General features: G+C 39.1%; 1 protein-coding gene across 1 annotated transcript in view; it reads right to left on the bottom strand.

Annotated features, from left to right (window-relative positions):
- Nucleotides 1–14140: 14140 nt before the first annotated feature.
- Nucleotides 14141–17805, bottom strand: part of VPS50 (VPS50 EARP/GARPII complex subunit) — a 117107-nt gene continuing 113442 nt past the window's right edge. The window contains exons 26-27 of the mRNA XM_015558258.1: nt 17108–17297; nt 14141–14872 (exon numbers count right to left, since the gene is read on the bottom strand). Coding sequence (XP_015413744.1) covers nt 14753–14872; nt 17108–17297 — 310 coding nt within the window. The 3' untranslated portion in view covers nt 14141–14752. The remainder of the gene's footprint in view (nt 14873–17107; nt 17298–17805) is intronic.

Below are 17805 nucleotides of genomic sequence, written 5' to 3'. Positions count from 1 at the left end.
ATAAGCCCACAGAGATTCTGAGTTTGCAGCCGCTTTTAGCCATATATACACTGATAAATGTGACAGAGAATCAGGAGAACAAAACAGACACGCGAAGAGAATAGAGACGAGAGACGATGAGAGGGCGAGGGAGAGAAATTAGCTGCCTGATTACTTTCCATCTCTCGAGACCTGTCTGTATTTCCAACAATTGGATTCTGTAATATTATCATATATTCTTCCAATTAATCCCTCTTTTCTTGAAAAAATTTCAATGGATTTCTGTCCTAATATTACAATATGCCCTGACTAGGATAATTGGCTTCTTAGGGTATATGTCTAAGCCTTGAGCAAAAACTTGCCAAGGCTCATTAAATGCACCAGACACATTCTTCTTACTCCCAATAGAATAAATAGCAGTGTCATAAAAAATGTTCCCTGTCAGAGGGTTTTAGGTAAAAGAGCTGAGGGTCATGGAAGCACAGATGGTTTTCATCTCTTCTTCCAAATAAAGGTAGTAGTTTTGTCAGAGAAGGAAAATAGAATGAGAAGTGTTCAATCTGAGGATATCAGTGAAAAATAGAATTTGCTCTTCTGAATCTCATTACAACAGTACATTAAGCCCCTCCTAAAGACCTGTCTGCCCATCCTAGAGGATGAGAGGATTCTATCCAGAAGGAAATGTACTGGTAAAATCAAGAAATCTTTGAACTGAAAAATGAGGAAGAGGGGGATAATTGTACCCAGATACAGTTCCAAAACCTTCTCTGGAGGACCTCCGCATGACTAATAAAGTAGAACCATAGGAGAAGAATAGGATATGTTTCATGGGAAGTTAATCTGGGAAGAAAGACAGAAAGTAATCATATCCACAAAGATTATATAACCAAGTGAAGAGGTGTGAGAGTAACCGTGAATCAGATATCTTAACCCAAATAGAGAAGTACTGTCACGTGGATGTTACAGACATCTGGAGAGACAACAGCAGTACAGAGAGCTGACACCTTATATAGTTTTTTAATTTATTTTTTTAAATATATATTTGATTCCAGAGAGGAAGGGAGAGGGAGATAGAAATATCAACGATAAGAATCATGGATCAGCTGCCTCCTGCATGCCCCCTATTGGGGATCAAGCCTGCAAACCGGGCACGTGCCCGGACCAGGAATCAAACTGTGACCTCCTGGTTCATAGGTCAACACTCAACCACTGAGCCAAGCTGGCCGGGATATATATTTAAAGCGTAGGTATTCAAGAAGTGGAAGACTAGCATAGTATACTGAGAGTGTATGGAAAAATCATTGATTTGCCTATAAAATCAATAGTGGGCCTGATGAGAGAAGAGCGTAGAGCATCTAGAGAAATCAGCCTGGAATCCATGAAGCTCTCTAAGCAAGAATACAGCATAATGTGAAGAAATATGCACAGCTGGAATTCCGATTCCTATTAGTAGTGGTTAGGTAAATTGGACTAATTCTTCCTCAGAAAACAGCTCTAAGTTTTCTATCTATACAGTCAACTTTTAGTTGTGACATGACATTGTCACTCAAGTGATATATGCCAGACAGATGCAATTTCTCTCTAAGGAAAAGAATGGACTACATTTTGAGCATTTTCTAGCAGATCCCATCATCAATAAGTAAAAAGAAATTGCATCAAGCCCAGACTCTATTAGTTGATATATACTCCTGATGAATGAAGTTATTTTCTGAAATCTCCTAAAGAGAGAAAAACTCTATTGTCCTCTCTCTCCCGTAGCTCTCTGGACCAATTTATAGAGAACTAAGAATATGCGTGTCTTTCCCCACTTTAATAACTTCAAGTCAAAGTGGAGTTGTTTGGAGTGAGGAGGGGCGGGGACCATCTCAAAGATTCTAGGTCTGTCTGGAAACAATTGTGGATGTATGAATTCTGCAGAGTTTAATGGCTTTTCTGTCTGTACAATAGAGTTGGTTTTTCCTATGGGTCATGAGTGGTCCTGGCTGGCCTTAAAAGAAAGGCAGTCCTTTCAGCGTGTGTAGAATGGAGCACTATTTCTGGGGCAATGCTCCAGGGTCTAATTGTGGGAATTGATTTATTTCCTGGAAACCAGGAGAGGGCTGAAGGGGAAATGCGTCTAGTCCTGTACCAGCCAGTCTTTTAGTCTCTAAGAGGAGGTGGTTTTCAAGGAGGAAATCAAGAACTGTTTTCACAAGTGACTTTTTGAAACGCAGAGCACAAAAAGCAACGCTCAGGTTCAGGTCCAAAGTGAGGCTCAGAATCGGAAGAAACCAACCCCATACAGACCACGGTGTGGCCCAGGTACAATGAGGACTAAAGACAACATGGCACAGTTACCTACCTTAGGGTTTTGTCCTTTTAGCAATTGGAGGTGGTGATACTTTGGGCTGTTTTGTAAGACAACATCCAGGAGGATTCCCCCATAAGGACATGGCCAAATGCCAAGAGCTGTCTACAAAGCCAGCCTGATGACCAGAAGGCAAGGTGAGGGGCTCAGTGCTGAGAGAGCAGCCTCACCCTCCACAGGTGGTGGGTCACTTCTTGGGGGGCAATTGTGTTGGGAACTGGTGGTTTGCATGACACATGAGAGAGCTACCCAATAGTGAGGTTGGGAACTTAATATTAATTATCTTCCTATACCTACAAACTGATAGAAAGTGGGTATTTTCCAATTATACATACTTGACCATATATTTGATTTTATGTTAAATGAACCTGAAGTTACCAAATATTTGATTTGCAAAACATCTTTTTTTTAAAAATATATTTTATTGATTTTTTACAGAGAGGAAAGGAGAGAGACGGAGAGTCAGAAACATCGATGAGAGAGAGACATTGATCAGCCTCCTCCTGCACATCCCCCACTGGGGATGTGCCCGCAACCCAGGTCCATGCCCTTGACCGGAATCACACCCGGGAGCCTTCAGTCCACAGGCCGACGCTCTATCCACTGAGCCAAACCGGTTTCAGCTGCAAAACATCTTTTAATCTGAGACCATTGTTACTGAGGTATCTAGTTAAAACGTCTTTAATTCAGTCCTCTCATCTTTGTGGTTTTCCAATGCCACCAAAATGAGCCTCTAGGTCAGGGGTGGGGAACCTTTTTTCTACCAAGGGCCATTTGGGTATTTAGAACATCATTAACCAGCCATAGGAAATTATCAACCTAAAAATCAGCCAGCTATATTTGGTCAAACATGTAATTAACTCACCCCTAATTCTTTGGCAGGGCCAGACCAAATGATTTCCTGGGCCTTATATGGCCCATGGGCGGGATGTTCCCCATCCCTGCTCTAGGTAAAAACCATTCTCCTTTGCAATGACTATAACCAAACTTAAGATTTACTCTGACTTCTCTACTGCCCCATTTCAGTTCTGGATATTACTTAAATTAAAAATAAAAATGTTTCCAAATTACAAAAAAAATACACATTTGAATAGAAACTTACATAAAGTTAGGTACAAATAAGTCTCTATTTCTGTACTGATAAAAAGAAATCAGCAAATGTAGGAAGAAAGATCTCTAAGGAAAGAACTTGGTGTTTAATGTCTTGGTAGATTCCCTATTTGCTCCTGTTGGTGCTAGGGTTTAGCTGTGTGCACTTTGATGGCAAAATCTGAAAAGATGTCACTGTTGCATTAATGTGGATACTGCCAAGTAGCTGGGTCATTATCATGGAAACTCTTTGGGCTACTGGATGGGACCACCTCCTTACATTTACCTTTATGATCCTGTCTCAGCAAAAAGTTACCTTCAAGCCCTAGCGGTTTTGGCTCAGTGTATACAGTATCAGCCTGCGACTGAAGGGTCCCGAGTTTGGTTCAGGTCAAGGGCATGTACCTCGGTTGCAGGCTTGATCCCCAGCTCTGTTCGAGGTGCATATGGAAGCAACCAATCAATGTTTCTCTCTCGCTGTCTCTCCCCCTTCCTTCCACTCTCTCTAAAAATCAATGGGAAAATATCTTCAGGTGAGGATTAATAAAAATAAAACAAACAAACAAATAAATAAAGTTATCTTCAAATTTCCTACTGCTTTCAAAGGAAAGCCTGACAAATATATTTTAGCGGTTTTAATGAATTAATGAAAGCCAATAAGGATATTGGGTTGTTGATTCTATTTGGATTTCAGCTGCCAATTGGAAATGGTTAAATGTTTTAGCAAAGGTACATATCTCAGCAGAACTGGACAGCCCATCAATGGAAAGCAACCCTTTCTCCATGGAACAGACGTCTCTGACATGCAGACTGGAAATGGAGGAGGGGAAATTGTTCTTGACCATGAACTAAGGACAGACTAGAATTCAAAGAAAGCATTCGAAGTCTCCTGTAAGTCCTTGGAGTGCTCAGGTTTCCTTTGTCTTAGAACATAACCCTACCACCCTCCAGTCTGACCGCTGTATCTTCCTTATTCCTGCCTCCCTGGGCTCTGGGTTCCACTGACCCTACTGTTCCTGCTGGGGGTGGAGAACTCCCTTCAGTGTTCAGATAAGTAGGCGTCATTATGGTGGGCATGAGGCTCTGGGAGAATGTGAGGGTAATACTTTAGCAAGGTGAGAAGCCGGAGCACAAGACCAGGTAATTTAAATGCAATGCTGCATCACACAACTGCTCCAGGGGAAAGAACATGTGCAAACCCCTTAACTAGAAAGGGATAATAAAAGGCAATACATATATTTACACACATATAGCTTATCAATTTCTGAACAATGGGCCAGATCAAGAAATGGGATTCTAAACGAAGAAACCAAAATCTAAGCTTGTAAATGCCTCAAAGTTACAAAATCAAGCTGCGAAGGGCAACCAATCGCAAACAGCCAACTAGGCTTTAAAACTGCTGCCAATCAAATAATTTCCTCTCTCTGCTGCCACACTTTCCCCTGGTGTCTTTCCCGACTCCGTCCAGAAGCGCCCCTAACCACGTGTGGTTTGGGAGCCGCCTGGTTGGAATTGATTTGTGTTCAAATAAATTCATACATTGTTCAGCATGCCTCAGTTTATCCTTTAGCAATCCTGGACACGTGCGCGCGAGCTCATTTATGCAATTTTAATGGCCCCATCTTGTGCTTTCCACAATCCCAATGAGTTCCCATCCTGAGACAGAGCTGGCTCTCCCGCCGCTGTTTCCTGGAGCGTGCTGCCGCCTCCTGTGACCCTGATTAGCCCCCAAGTGTCTGCTCAAACAGCTTGTCCAGCCTTTTCAAGCAGGCTGTCAGCCTTTCAATGTATCTTCCCCTGTGAATTAGATTTTCAAGGCCTTTGGTCATGTCTGCTACTTATCTCTGAACTCTTTTCATTTTGCCCACATTTCTCCTGAAATGAGATGGCCAGGACTGAATACATTACTCACCAGAGGAGAGCTAGAGGAACATACTGCCTCCCAAAATTATGATAGAATTCCTTGGGCTATGATTTTTAATAAGTCTTTAAAATCCACCTCCCATTTAAGATTTGAATGTAATTTTAGGTCTACTAATAACTTCAATTACATTTCTGCTCCCTGAGTTTTTCCTTCTAGTTCAAAAATTATTTGTGAAAAGATTGCTCTGGGTGGACTAGCTTCAGTTATTAATATTGGTATCATTTCAATCATCTTAATTCTTAAATGTTCGATTTTAAAAAATATTTTTTAATCTGAACATGACCATTATTTTGCATAAGTGAAAATTAAAAAGTGCTTTTAAAAAACTGAAATCTTTTAGGAAAATTGTTTTAAAATGGTCTTATTTAGAGAGTGCCAAGCTAAATCTATTTACATAAATTTCTGCAGATTGCTTTTTAAAAACAGGATGAAAAGGCATTAGAAGTAACCTTTTGCTTTGACAGCATCAAAATAACAAAGTGCTTTGCAATTTACAGTCTTTAATTTCGTTCTCAGGGGAAGCATGTTGCATGTTCTTAAGTGTACCAGAGCTAAGAGTGATTATTCTATTCCTATTTGAATTATGAAGTTCACATAATTTTAGAATTTTTGGCATTGTGAAGTAATCAATAAATATAATTTTTCATCCCTGGCCAGTGTGGCTCAACGGGTTGGGCATTGTTCTGTGCACCGAAAGTTTGCCAGTTCAATTCCCTGTCAGGGCACATGCTCAGGTTGCGGCTCCATCCCCAGTAGGGGGCATGCAGGAGACAGTCGACTGTTTCTCCCTCTCCTTTCCTCTCTTTCTAAAAATCAATAAAAAAATAAAATAAAAATAAATAATTTTTCAAAGACTATAATGAGCTCAAGAGGGATTTGGTCTTAGTGATTTAAGAATAAGGAAACATTCCAGATGCCATAGTAAATATGAAAAAAGCTTCATTGGTTCTAGCAAAAAAACACAACAACAAGAAAAACACAAGCAAACAAGCAAATAAATAAATACTTTCTTATCCATCCAGGCAGCAGAGGAAGGCAGGGCCATGTCAGTCCACCCAAGAGCAAACGTTTTGCCAAAAGTAAGGAAACATACTTTCATTAAGAAAAGTCTTGTAACCACAAAAAGAATGATAAAAAACAAGAATCTGTGATGTGATCAAGAAAAATTGTAATTGCTGGGCCTTAAACAATTTTGGATAAGTTGTGCCTTTTGGAGACTGAACATAATACTTAGTGAATGAGAACAGAAATTTTACTCATAAATGAGAGATTCTATCAGACAAATGTCTGTCTAAATGGACCTGGCAGGAATTATTTCTCCTCTTAACAAAAAATCAAAAACACATCACAGGACTACCCAGTTCTTGCCAAAGAGCAACACTGATTGATTTCTCATAAATGAAGCATTGATTCATTTTTCACCTAAAAGATTTTAGAATATTCTGCTCATTCCAATGGTACATCAAGTATAATGAAAATGAATTAACACCAATCTCCCTAGGAAAGAACTGAATAGAAGGTGATAGAACTGCTGTGCCTTTGACACAAAAGACATAGGCGGCAATTAGTTTATTCTTCCCACGGATGGTGTAAATAACACAATCTGATTTTAAGTGGCTTATTATTGTCACTCTTTCTAAGGAAGTTTCAAAATATTTCTGAAAAATGCAATCAATAATATTCCATGTCGATAGATTATAATCTATTTAAATTTGTGTTCCCACCTTTCGGTAACTCATCTTGATTTAAGACCTAACCAGCTTAAGAAAATTCCTAAATTTGTGTATGGGATAAAGGTACTTTGGGGCTTCCCTTCTCCATAACCTAATGCGTAATTAACATAAGGCCGAATTCAGACGTGCCATTAACCAGTGATCTCAGCTGCAAGTTATAAAAAGCCACCACAAACCGATATGGGGGGTGGGGAGAGGGAGGGAAGCATGGGTTCATACAGCTGAAAAAGCCCAGGCTGAACTCGGTTTGGGCATAGGAAGGTGCAGAAGTTCAGGCTTGTGGATTCAGTCTCCCTTTCTCCTCGGAGTTCCACTCTCTGTGTTAGCTTTTTGCACTGACAGGCCTTCCCTGGCATTTCCCGCTTCTCTTTCCTGCTAGTTCCAATCAAAACCCAGAAAACAAGTCTCACTGGCCATGCCTGGCTTAAGATTTCGTGCTTGCGACCCGAAAGGTCTGCGTGACCCCATCTACATGGACCAAAAGGAGGTGTGGTTCCCCAAAGGAAAACCAAAGCACAGCTGCTGGAATTAGGAGAGACTGCTGCTGGGCGAGCAAAACCTACAGATGTCTATCCAACGTAGTCAGGACCCTCTGGCAACATGGAACAACCCCAACTCTAACTTACACAACAAAGATGAGAGAGACAATTCCCAAAAGGAGAGAGAAAGAAGGCAGGGCAAACTAACAGCAGGTATCCACATTTGTAACGTGGCACACCGTGAGGTCCTATTTTATCGTGGCCCCTCTAAATATACCTTCCACATCTCTGAAAGCACAAACAAGCAACGAATGAACCTATAAACAAACAGACGTCACTGTATTCTAATGAAGACACTCTTAGCAGTTTCGCCAGGTCCCATCGTCTGCGCTCGACCTGCCGGAAATAGGAGGGCAAGATGCTGGTGGAGGGTGGCTACCGAGACCAGATGCTGTGGAGGTCTCTGGTTTGATTTGTAAAAAAGAATAGTGAGTAGGTTTTCTCTGGGTGAACCCAAGTGTGAGGACCCAAGAACATGGGAAGGAGTGGACTGCTGCAGCATCTGCAGTGGCAATGGCCACCTGGCCCTCACCCACTTTCCAGGAGCCATGAAAGGCCCTGTGACTTTTATATGGCCTTTCATATGGCCTGAAACAGAACTGAAATTGAACTTCTTCATATCTTGACAAGTGGCCACATAAACATTTAAAATTGACATACAATAAACTGCATTTGCAATTCCCTGATAGCAATAAAGTTAAGCATCCTTCCATGTGCATATTGGCTGCCTACATATCATTTTTGGTGAAGTATACGTTCCTCTATTTTGTTCATTTTTTAAATTGGGTGTTTGGCCCCTAATTTTAGTGTTGAGCATTCTTTAGATATTCTAGATTCCTTAGTCATAGTAGTATATGTGATATGCAGATATTTTCTCTCAGTCCTCAGCTTGTCTCTTTTTCACCTCTTAACAATGTCTTTCAAAAAGTATAAGTTCTCAATTTTTATGCAATCCTATATACAAATTTCTTTTATGTTTCATGCTTTTGGTTTTGAATTTAGGAAATCTTTTCCCGATCCAAAGTCAAAAACATTTTCATGTTTCTTTTTAGAAGTTTTCTTTTTAGAAGTTTTAAGATTTAGGTTTTATATATAGATCAAGGATCCATTTTGAGTGGTTTTATATATGATGCAAACTATAAATTCTTTATGATTTGATTTGCACATAGGTACTATCTAATGAGTCTAGCACCATTTGTGGAAAAGAGTATCTTTCTCCAATAAATTGCCTTTGTGCTTTGCTGAAAATCATAGAACTACATATATGTGTGTTTATTTCTAGAATTTCCATTATGTTCCATTGTCTCTGTCTATCTTGACAGCACTACCAAACCATCTTGATTACTGTAGCTTTATAATAAGGCTTGGAGCAAAAGTGAAAAAGACTTGAGAGCAGACATCCTCGCTTTGTTCCCAGTCCTAGGGAGAAAGAATTCAGTCTGTAACTGTTAACTATAATGTTATTTGTAGCATTTTTGTACATACTTTTTATCAAGCTGAGTAAATTCTCTATTCCTTTCTCCGAGCACTTTTATCATGAATGGGTGATGAATTTTTTTTTAAAATGCCTTTTCTGCATTATTTTTTCTCCATTGAACTGACTCCACCGGAATCAATAAGAAAGAGGGAAATCTCCAAACATTTGGAAATGCAGTTCTAAATCAACACACTTCTAAATAATCTGTAGGTCAAAGAGGAAGCCTCAAGGAAAATGAAAAGATAAATCAAACTGAATGAAAATACATAATGTCAAAACTTGTGGGGAAAAGCTAACTCAGTGCTGAGAAGGAAAGTTACAGCACTCACTGCTTACACTAGAAAAGAGAAGAAGTTCCAAATCAATAATCTAAGTGCCCACCACAAAAGGAGATCAAAAGAACCCCAAACAAGCAGGAAGAAGAAATAAAATAAGGGCAAAATCAATGAAACTGAAAACAGAAAAATAATAGAGAAAGTCAATGAAATAAAAAGCTGGCTCTTTGCAAAGATCAATAAGATGGACAAACCTCTATCAAGACTTAAAAGTGAAAAAAGATAAGACACATTATCAATTTTTTCAGACCCCAGACCCTGCAGACACCAAAGGGATAATAAGAGAATATTACAAAGCATTCTATACAAATAACAGCTTACATGAAACAAAATAAATACTGAAAAAAAAAACACCTACTGTCACAACTCACTATGAAATAGATCATTTGAATAGCCCTATATCTATTAAGGAAAGTGCACTGGTAATTTAAAATCTCCCCTAAAAGAAATCTCCAGGCCCAGATTGCTTCACTAAAGAATTAACAACAATTCTAAACAATCTTTTCCAGAAAGTAAAATAGGAAGAAATATTTCCTAATTCATTCTATGACGTTATTACCCTGATATCAAAACTTTGCAAAGACAGTTCAAAAAGAAAACTACTCATTATTGGTGTATAAAAATGCCTTTGATTTCTGGACATTAATTTTGATTCCTGCTACTTTGCCAAATTAATTTATTAACTCTGTTTTTTTGATGGAATCTTTAGGGTTTTCTATACACAATATCATGTCATCTGCAAATAATGACAGTTTCACTTCCTCCATTCTAGTTTGGATGCCTTTTGTTTTCTTCTTGTCTGATCGCTTTGGCTAAGACTTCCAGTACTATGTGGAATAAAGTAGTGAAAGGGGATATCCCTGTCTTGTTCCTGTTCTTAAGGGTAACACTTTCAGTTTTTGCCCATTGAGTATGATGTTGGCTGTAAGTTTGTCATAAATGGTCTTTACTGTGTTGCGGCCTCTATTCCCACTTTGTTGAAAGGTTTTATAAAAAACTAAAGGCCTGATGCACGAAATTCATGCAAGGGGCTTGGCCCTCCCAGCCGCGGAGGCTTGCCTTGGCCCTCGCAGCCCTGGCTTTGTCCATCCGGAAGGTCGTCCAGAAGGTTGTTCGGCTGTCCGGTCTAATTAGCATATTATGCTTTTATTATTATAGATGGGTGCTGGATTTTGTCAAATGCTTTTTCTGCACCTATTGATATGATCATATGATTTTGCTTATGTGATGTATCACATTTATTGATTTGTAAATATTATACCAGCCTTGCATTCCTGGGATAAACCCCACTTGGTCATGAAACTTCCATTTGATGCAGTGATCCTACTTCTAGGACTATATCCTAAGAATCCTGAAAACCAATCAGAAAGGATATATGCACCCTATATGCAGCCCTGTGTTCATAGCAGCATTATTTACAATAGCTAAGATCTGGAAAAGGCCCAAGTGCCTATCAATAGGTGAGTGGATAAAAAAGATATGGTATATTTGCCCAGTGAAATACTATCCAGCTGCAAAAAAGAAGGATCTCTTACCCTTTGAGACAGCATGGAGGGACTTGCAGAATATGCTAAGCAAAATAAGCCAGTCAGAGAAAGACAAATATCACATGATCTCACTTATATGTATAATCTAATGAACAAAATAAACTGATGAACAAAATAGATCCAGAGCAGAAGAGATTAACCAAATAACTCATATGCATACATCATGCATAACCTATGAACAGACAATAGTGCAGTGAAGGCCTGGGGAGAGGGAAGGAGCAGGGTAGAGGGGGTCAATGGTGCAGAGGAGAGGGGAGAACATCTATACTTTCAACAATAAAGATAAAATTTAAAAAATTGCCTCAGGACAACTAGGGTTTTTACATATGTGTTCCAAGAAGGAAGGAGGAAAACACATCACTCACTGCTTGAGGCTTGTGGAGTAATAGTAATTAGGTTTTCTGAAAAGCATGCTCATTACAATTAGAAAAACAAACACTATTAAGATAAATGAAAGTCAGAGAGAGAGATAACACTTCAGAAAGTAAGCACACACCTTCACAGGAGTATACATCTTCTTCCTGTGGTTATAAAGGAAGCAAGAACAGCAGAAATCCCTGTACAACTGTTTGAATGGAGGAGAGGTGTCTGAAGTCTGGAATTAATTTATTGAGAGGAATTAGGCTTACCGCACAATCATCTGGGTGAGCTACCCATGGACTTGGCAGATTTCAAGAATAAAATGTTAAAAAAATAGCTGGTGAACACATAAAAATAAATGGTCATTATCAAAAGCCAGCACAGATTCAAGTCAGAAAAGAAAATCAAATTGTACCCACTTTCCATTTTGAGGGTGTTACTAGAATTTTATTCCCACCAAAGAATTTCACAAAATTTCATATTATCTTTATAGTCAAATCAGTAAAACATGGGGAAAGTGAGAAAGTGTAGTGCATCACGGCTCTTATGCACCTATTCAGAGTTCTGATTACTGGAACTCAGCTGCCTGGTGCTGGGCCCATGAGCTCTTTCCTTGGTTCTGTGCCACTTACATTTTTGCCCATGAGTGAGGACATGCAAGGCACACATCCTTGTCATGAGGGGAGCAAAGTAGCACAGGCTTCATATTCTAAACTGACAGAATCTGGAACCAACAAATTCTAGACAGGCTGTGACAAGACCCAAAGTAAAACAATAGTTAGATGAAAATTATGTAAGATCTTGACTTGACACTCAAAACTATACCAATGCTGAAGAGGATAGATTTTTAACAGCACTGAATGAGCTTAAGAGCTTCACTTGACTACAAGCTCAAAATGAGTCAAGACAGGTGTCCACATTTCCCCTGATCGGAGGGCAAAACACAGGGCAAGAAATGCAGGCCCCATGGAATGCAGTTTCAGGTCCAGGAAGATCTCTGATGATCAGAGCCTGTGAGGAAGTTGAGTTTCCTGTGGCTGGAAATTCTCAGGAAGTAGCTGACCAGGTGGGAATGTTATGAAGCATTCCTTGTGGATGCCCAGAGATTACAGGCATCAGGCATCGGTAACTTACCTACCGGAAGCTTGCACTAGGTGACCTCTAAGTTTCCTACCAGCTTCAAAACTACTAGATTTTACTCTGGAAGCTTCTTATTAGCACCTTGTCATGTTGTTCCCTAGGCTACATCCACACTGTGAGATCCCTGCTGCCGGGGCCATATGCTTCTCCCCAGCAGATTCACTGATCCCGATGAACTTTGGGTTCACAAGGCTCCTGACACTGCCTGCCTACTTGTCACTCCCCTGCCTATAAGCAGAAAGTCACTGTGGGAAGAGATAAATGCTCATCTTTTTTGTTACCCATTTTTACTAAAATATTTTTTACCCTCCAACTCTGCCTTGCCAGATGGGCAATTCTAGTGTGATGCTGTCATTGCTGTCTTCCCATGTCAAATACTACAATTATGCTATTTATATACTGCCCCTGAAACTTTGGGAACAGCAGCTCATGGCATCAACTGATCAATATCTGCACACCCCAACCCCTGGCAGTCCTCCATGCCATCATCATTTTTATTAAATCATCATCTCTTCCCAAATTACCTCTTCATATACCTAACAACAACAAAACTAACAACAACAAAACCAAGATGCCTGAAACAAGAAGAGCTAAGTTCTTATGATAATGGTCAAACAACATTTCAAATTGCCAATATGTTGAAAACTACCCTGCTATACTCAACAAGACCAATGGAACTTAAATTGTAAAGATCATCTTGCCTTTTCTCTACAAGATGGTTAGAAAAGCATTTAAGCCAGCTTCCAACAAGTGAGCTTCTAAAGATTAAGACAAAATACTTACTGAAAAATGTATATCAGGTACAGCCAAATCTCAGTCCCTGCGTGTGTGCTAATTATCATCTCATTTAGAATTTTATTACTGACACACACTTAAATCTCAAGGACAAAACTGCTGTTAGTTTGCTTGCTACAAGTCCTGTCTCAAAGATTAATGACACAGAAGAGGTAACTGATAGACCTCAGCCCAAATAAATTTTAAAATAGCCATCCCATTATCTAAAGAAATAGTAGCCAGTGCTTTTGTTTAGTCAATGAAGCTGGGGGTGCAAGGAGATGTGTAAACAAATGGGCCAGGAGAGGAAAATACTGGGTCTTTGTATTTATAAGTTTATAAACTACAAAGAATGCTATGAAAAGAACTGATACTATTCTCCCGACAACCTTAAGACATTGATAAATGGTAGGGTTATATCTCCATTAAGCCTCTGTTGGTTTTCTGTAGGTTGGTAGAAAATGCCTGACTTCAAAACAAAGTTTAAAAGAACAGTACACAGTTGCTGAGTTCCAAAGTTTATCATTGGCTAAACTCACATTATTTTACATCTGTCCTACAGAGCAGATATTTTAAGAAAGTGAACACATGAACCTGTACTTATGTTTGACTAACAGAGAGTTCTTTCCATGAGTCAGCTAAGCCAGGTTGTGCTGTCCTAAGACAAAAGTTGAATTCAAAGAGAACAAAGCTGATACCAAATATCTCACTTTTTTAAAATCCCACAATCACCATTCTGTGTGCCATTCAGGTACTGAAAAGGTGTAACTAATGAAATTACTTTTCACCATTGGTTTCAGGATTTAAGATGACCAATATTAAAACATGCCAAGAAAATCCATTGTACTTTTATGAAATCTGCCTGCTGTGGAAAGATATCAAAACGCAGTTTCATATAGGCTGGTCATGTTGGAGTGTACCATTTATTAAATTTTACCATGTATGATCACTGTATCATAACCAATTTAAAACTGACAACTTTCACATTAGAAAACACAGAGAACATACTAATTTTTCAACCATTTTGCTTACATGTACTTCTCAGCGCTCATGCAGTGCTCATAATTAGGAGATACTGTACATTAACCCTCTAATATTATGCTAATTAATAAGAACCAAGTCAGAGGGTAGAAAAATATCAACATAAATGCATTCTCCAAAAACTGCCCATGGACATATCATCACAGTTCCCTATAATTATATACTTACAGTCCATTCTTCTGTAAAATGCATAATGGTAATCATATAACAATAGTTATGACAAGGCAACGATATCATTTCAGGAAAGAAATATAACAAATGAGACTAAGAGTTGAAGAGAAGAGATCAGAGCATATGAAGGTCATTTCAGAACACCACACGGACTTCAGTATTTTCCACTTTCCAGTTGGAAAGAACATGCACGAAGTATTCTTTGCAGCTTGCTGTCAGGAGGCATGAAAAATTGGCTTCCATTCCACAGATGTTGAGAGAAGATCAATGGCATTGAGGAAAGAGAATTGTGTTCATTATCTTTTGGGTCTGTCTATGTCATCTATAGCTGCTAGAAGTTTCTGTCTTGCTTTTTTATTGATATGGGATCCCAGGCAAACATTAACCAGATTGGTCAGCTGCTTCGTTGAATACTCCTGCTCAAAAAAAGAAGATCAAATTTAGTACATTGATCAGTGGAAGGATGGGCAGACACTCAGGTCTCAGCGGACAGTTACAGAGCACTACAACCCAGAGGAAAGTGGTGAAAGTATAGTTCAGACATGAAAGACAAAGGGTTTAAGAGCTGTGATAACCGGAAATAAGGCACCACAGCATTCATTTGTAATAGGAAGGACTAGGATCTCTTTAATGTGGCAGACAGTCTGACATGCCGATGCTTTTTAATGTGTTTAAGAGCACACACTTTATGCTGTTTCTGTGACAGTCTTTGTTATTAAGTTATCAAATTACACTGACATTTCAAATTTTTAAAATGCTACAGAATAAGCATTTTCCAGCACTCCACATTTTGTAAACTTGTATATAAAAAACAAAGATCTCCAATCACAGAACAACTTTTCCCAAATAGAATAAATGAATAAGGTAACATAATCAGAAAGTTACTGGTTTTTAAACCCTCATATTGTAACTGGTAGATAGTTAAATAAAAAAAGTAAAACCATTAAGTATTTTCTGTTATACAAGTATTTGGTTCTGAATTTGAGATTACAAGTTGCTAGAATGAGAAAGAATGGACCTCATCAGAAAGGTTTATATACTGACAGGTCTTGGAGGTTGAATAGCTAGAGTTCAGGCCAGGAGAGAGGGTTGTGTCTATCATCTACTAAGAACATGTCTTCACTGGAGGTAACCACTGAAGACAGTGCAATTTCAAAATATGAGAAAGAGTTCATTTTAAAAACTCAGCAAACTATTCAGAGCATCTGTAATCACCTGGCAAATTCTCTTAAGTAATCAGTCAATACTTAGCGGACACAACTGTCATTAAGCACTGGACCAGACACCGCAGAACTGGGGTTCTCTTAAGACAGGGCAGGCCCTTTGCTAGGAAATTTTCACCAAATTACAAATATCAGTTAGTCCGAGTTCTTCCAAAATACTAAGCTAAAAATGTCAGTCCACTACACTAAAAGAGGAAAATGTAAAAGGGCACCATTCTTGCATCAAAGAATGGATATCTAAGAGCTATGCTTTCTGTCCTCAGCTACTTGTAACCTTTCCCCAAGCTTCCTTCTCAGTACCAATCCCCAAGTGTTGACAGCTTACTTTACTAAATGGATCCTGGCAACACTCAGCATCCATCTGCACCTGGGTTAGCATTATGGTTCACAAATGTCAGAGGACAGTGGGACTAAAAATGGTGGCATTTTTCTCAATTCTGAAATCTTTGAAAATAGCATGTACATTTCTACTTTGCTCCCAGAGATGTGAAACTGACCTACAAATGGGCACATCCACAGAAAACTCAGGCTAATGGTCATTTCATTTCTCTCGAATACTGAAACCAGAAAGGATGAGCCTCATAAAGTACATGTAAGTAACTCCTGTGTCCTTACCTAGTCAAATGAGGTGTTTCCCTGGTCTTTACTGATGATGTTTATAGCACAAATAAATACGAATGCTAGAGTCATTGAAGAAATGAGATTCGGTGCAATTTTAACACTTCCCACACTTTCATTAAATTTGTCTTCACATACTGCCTACTTAGACAAACGCTACAACAATCACACAGAAAAGCTCCCGTAATAAGCATGCTCTAGTGATATCTTGATTTGAACTGTGTCAAAAATTCAGCATCCTACATAACACTTCATAAACTGTATTTTTTTTCTCTACTTATCTATGAAGCCACACAAAAGAAAAATAATCTCATCTACACTTAAGGTAAAATCTAATGGAGGATGAAGTTACACTTAGCCATTTAATATTACCGCATTCAATCATCACTACTACATGTCAGTGTGTTCAGAGGGTGTCACTCATTCATTCATTGTTGAAGGATGCAAGGAGTTGTTTAAGACGAGCTAGTGACTGTATTTCAGTGTGGCTGTATTCAATTTGTCTTGATGTTAACCCACTTCAGCCTTTTCCTACAACAGCGGGAGGATAAATATAGCTAACGTTCAGACTGTGGCTCTCTTTCTAGATAATTACTGTTACAGTGCACAAAGGTCTCAAGATTTGATTAGGCAAAGGGCATTGCACAGACACTGTGTGAACATGGTAAAGAAATGGCCTAAGTAGTCCACACTAAAAAAGCAAATGTTTCTTTATGTTTCGTTCTCATGACTGAATTATATAATATACCAGACTAAAACAGATGCAAGGAAAAGGAATAAAAACTTAATTATCCATTTTCCAGCTCTCACCCTGTGCTCCTTGATCCAGCGCTCCATGTCATTCTCAGTCAGGTAGTAGGCTTTAATGTAGGTTTCCACGAATTCTTTATCAGGAATGGGTCTAATATCTGTTAGTTTTTCAAGCTTCATTAAAAACTGTTGAAAGTCCAATTGCATCAAGGCACGACCCTCATTACTACATTTCTTGACATTGGCATATCTAAGATACACAATAATAAAAACATATAAATGATGGGATGACTAGAAAAAGAAACCTTTAGGTACTTAAACTATTCTCTAATCCGACACTAGACAAATTCCCCATTTACAGGGGGAAAAGCCCAGGAACATGAAGTCGGGAGGACCGGACTGTGTTCCGGCACTGCCACTCAGCAGCCCTGTACCTATCTGGGCCTCAGGGTCCTCATTTGCAAAGCAAAGAGACCTGAGAGCATCGAAGGTTCTTTGCTGCTCTACAAGCTGTTCTCCATGTTCAGTTAACATGATCACCTACAAGAAAGTTAAACTGGTATTCCAGCTAATCTTGCTGCCAATAATTATTTTTTAATAAATCTTTATTGTTCAGATTATTACAGTTGTTCCTCTTTTTTCCCCCATAGCTCCCCTCCACCCGGTTCCCACCCCACCCCCTGCCCTTACCCCCCTCCATTGTCCACGTCCATAGGTTTACGATTTTTGTCCAGTCTCTTCCCGTACCCCCCACCTCC

Source organism: Myotis davidii, unplaced genomic scaffold (assembly GCF_000327345.1).
Source record: "Myotis davidii unplaced genomic scaffold, ASM32734v1 scaffold187, whole genome shotgun sequence".
NCBI classification, from domain to species: domain Eukaryota; kingdom Metazoa; phylum Chordata; class Mammalia; order Chiroptera; family Vespertilionidae; genus Myotis; species Myotis davidii.
The sequence above is the reverse complement of the archived record's forward strand: the minus strand, read 5'-3'. Positions and strand labels throughout refer to the sequence as shown.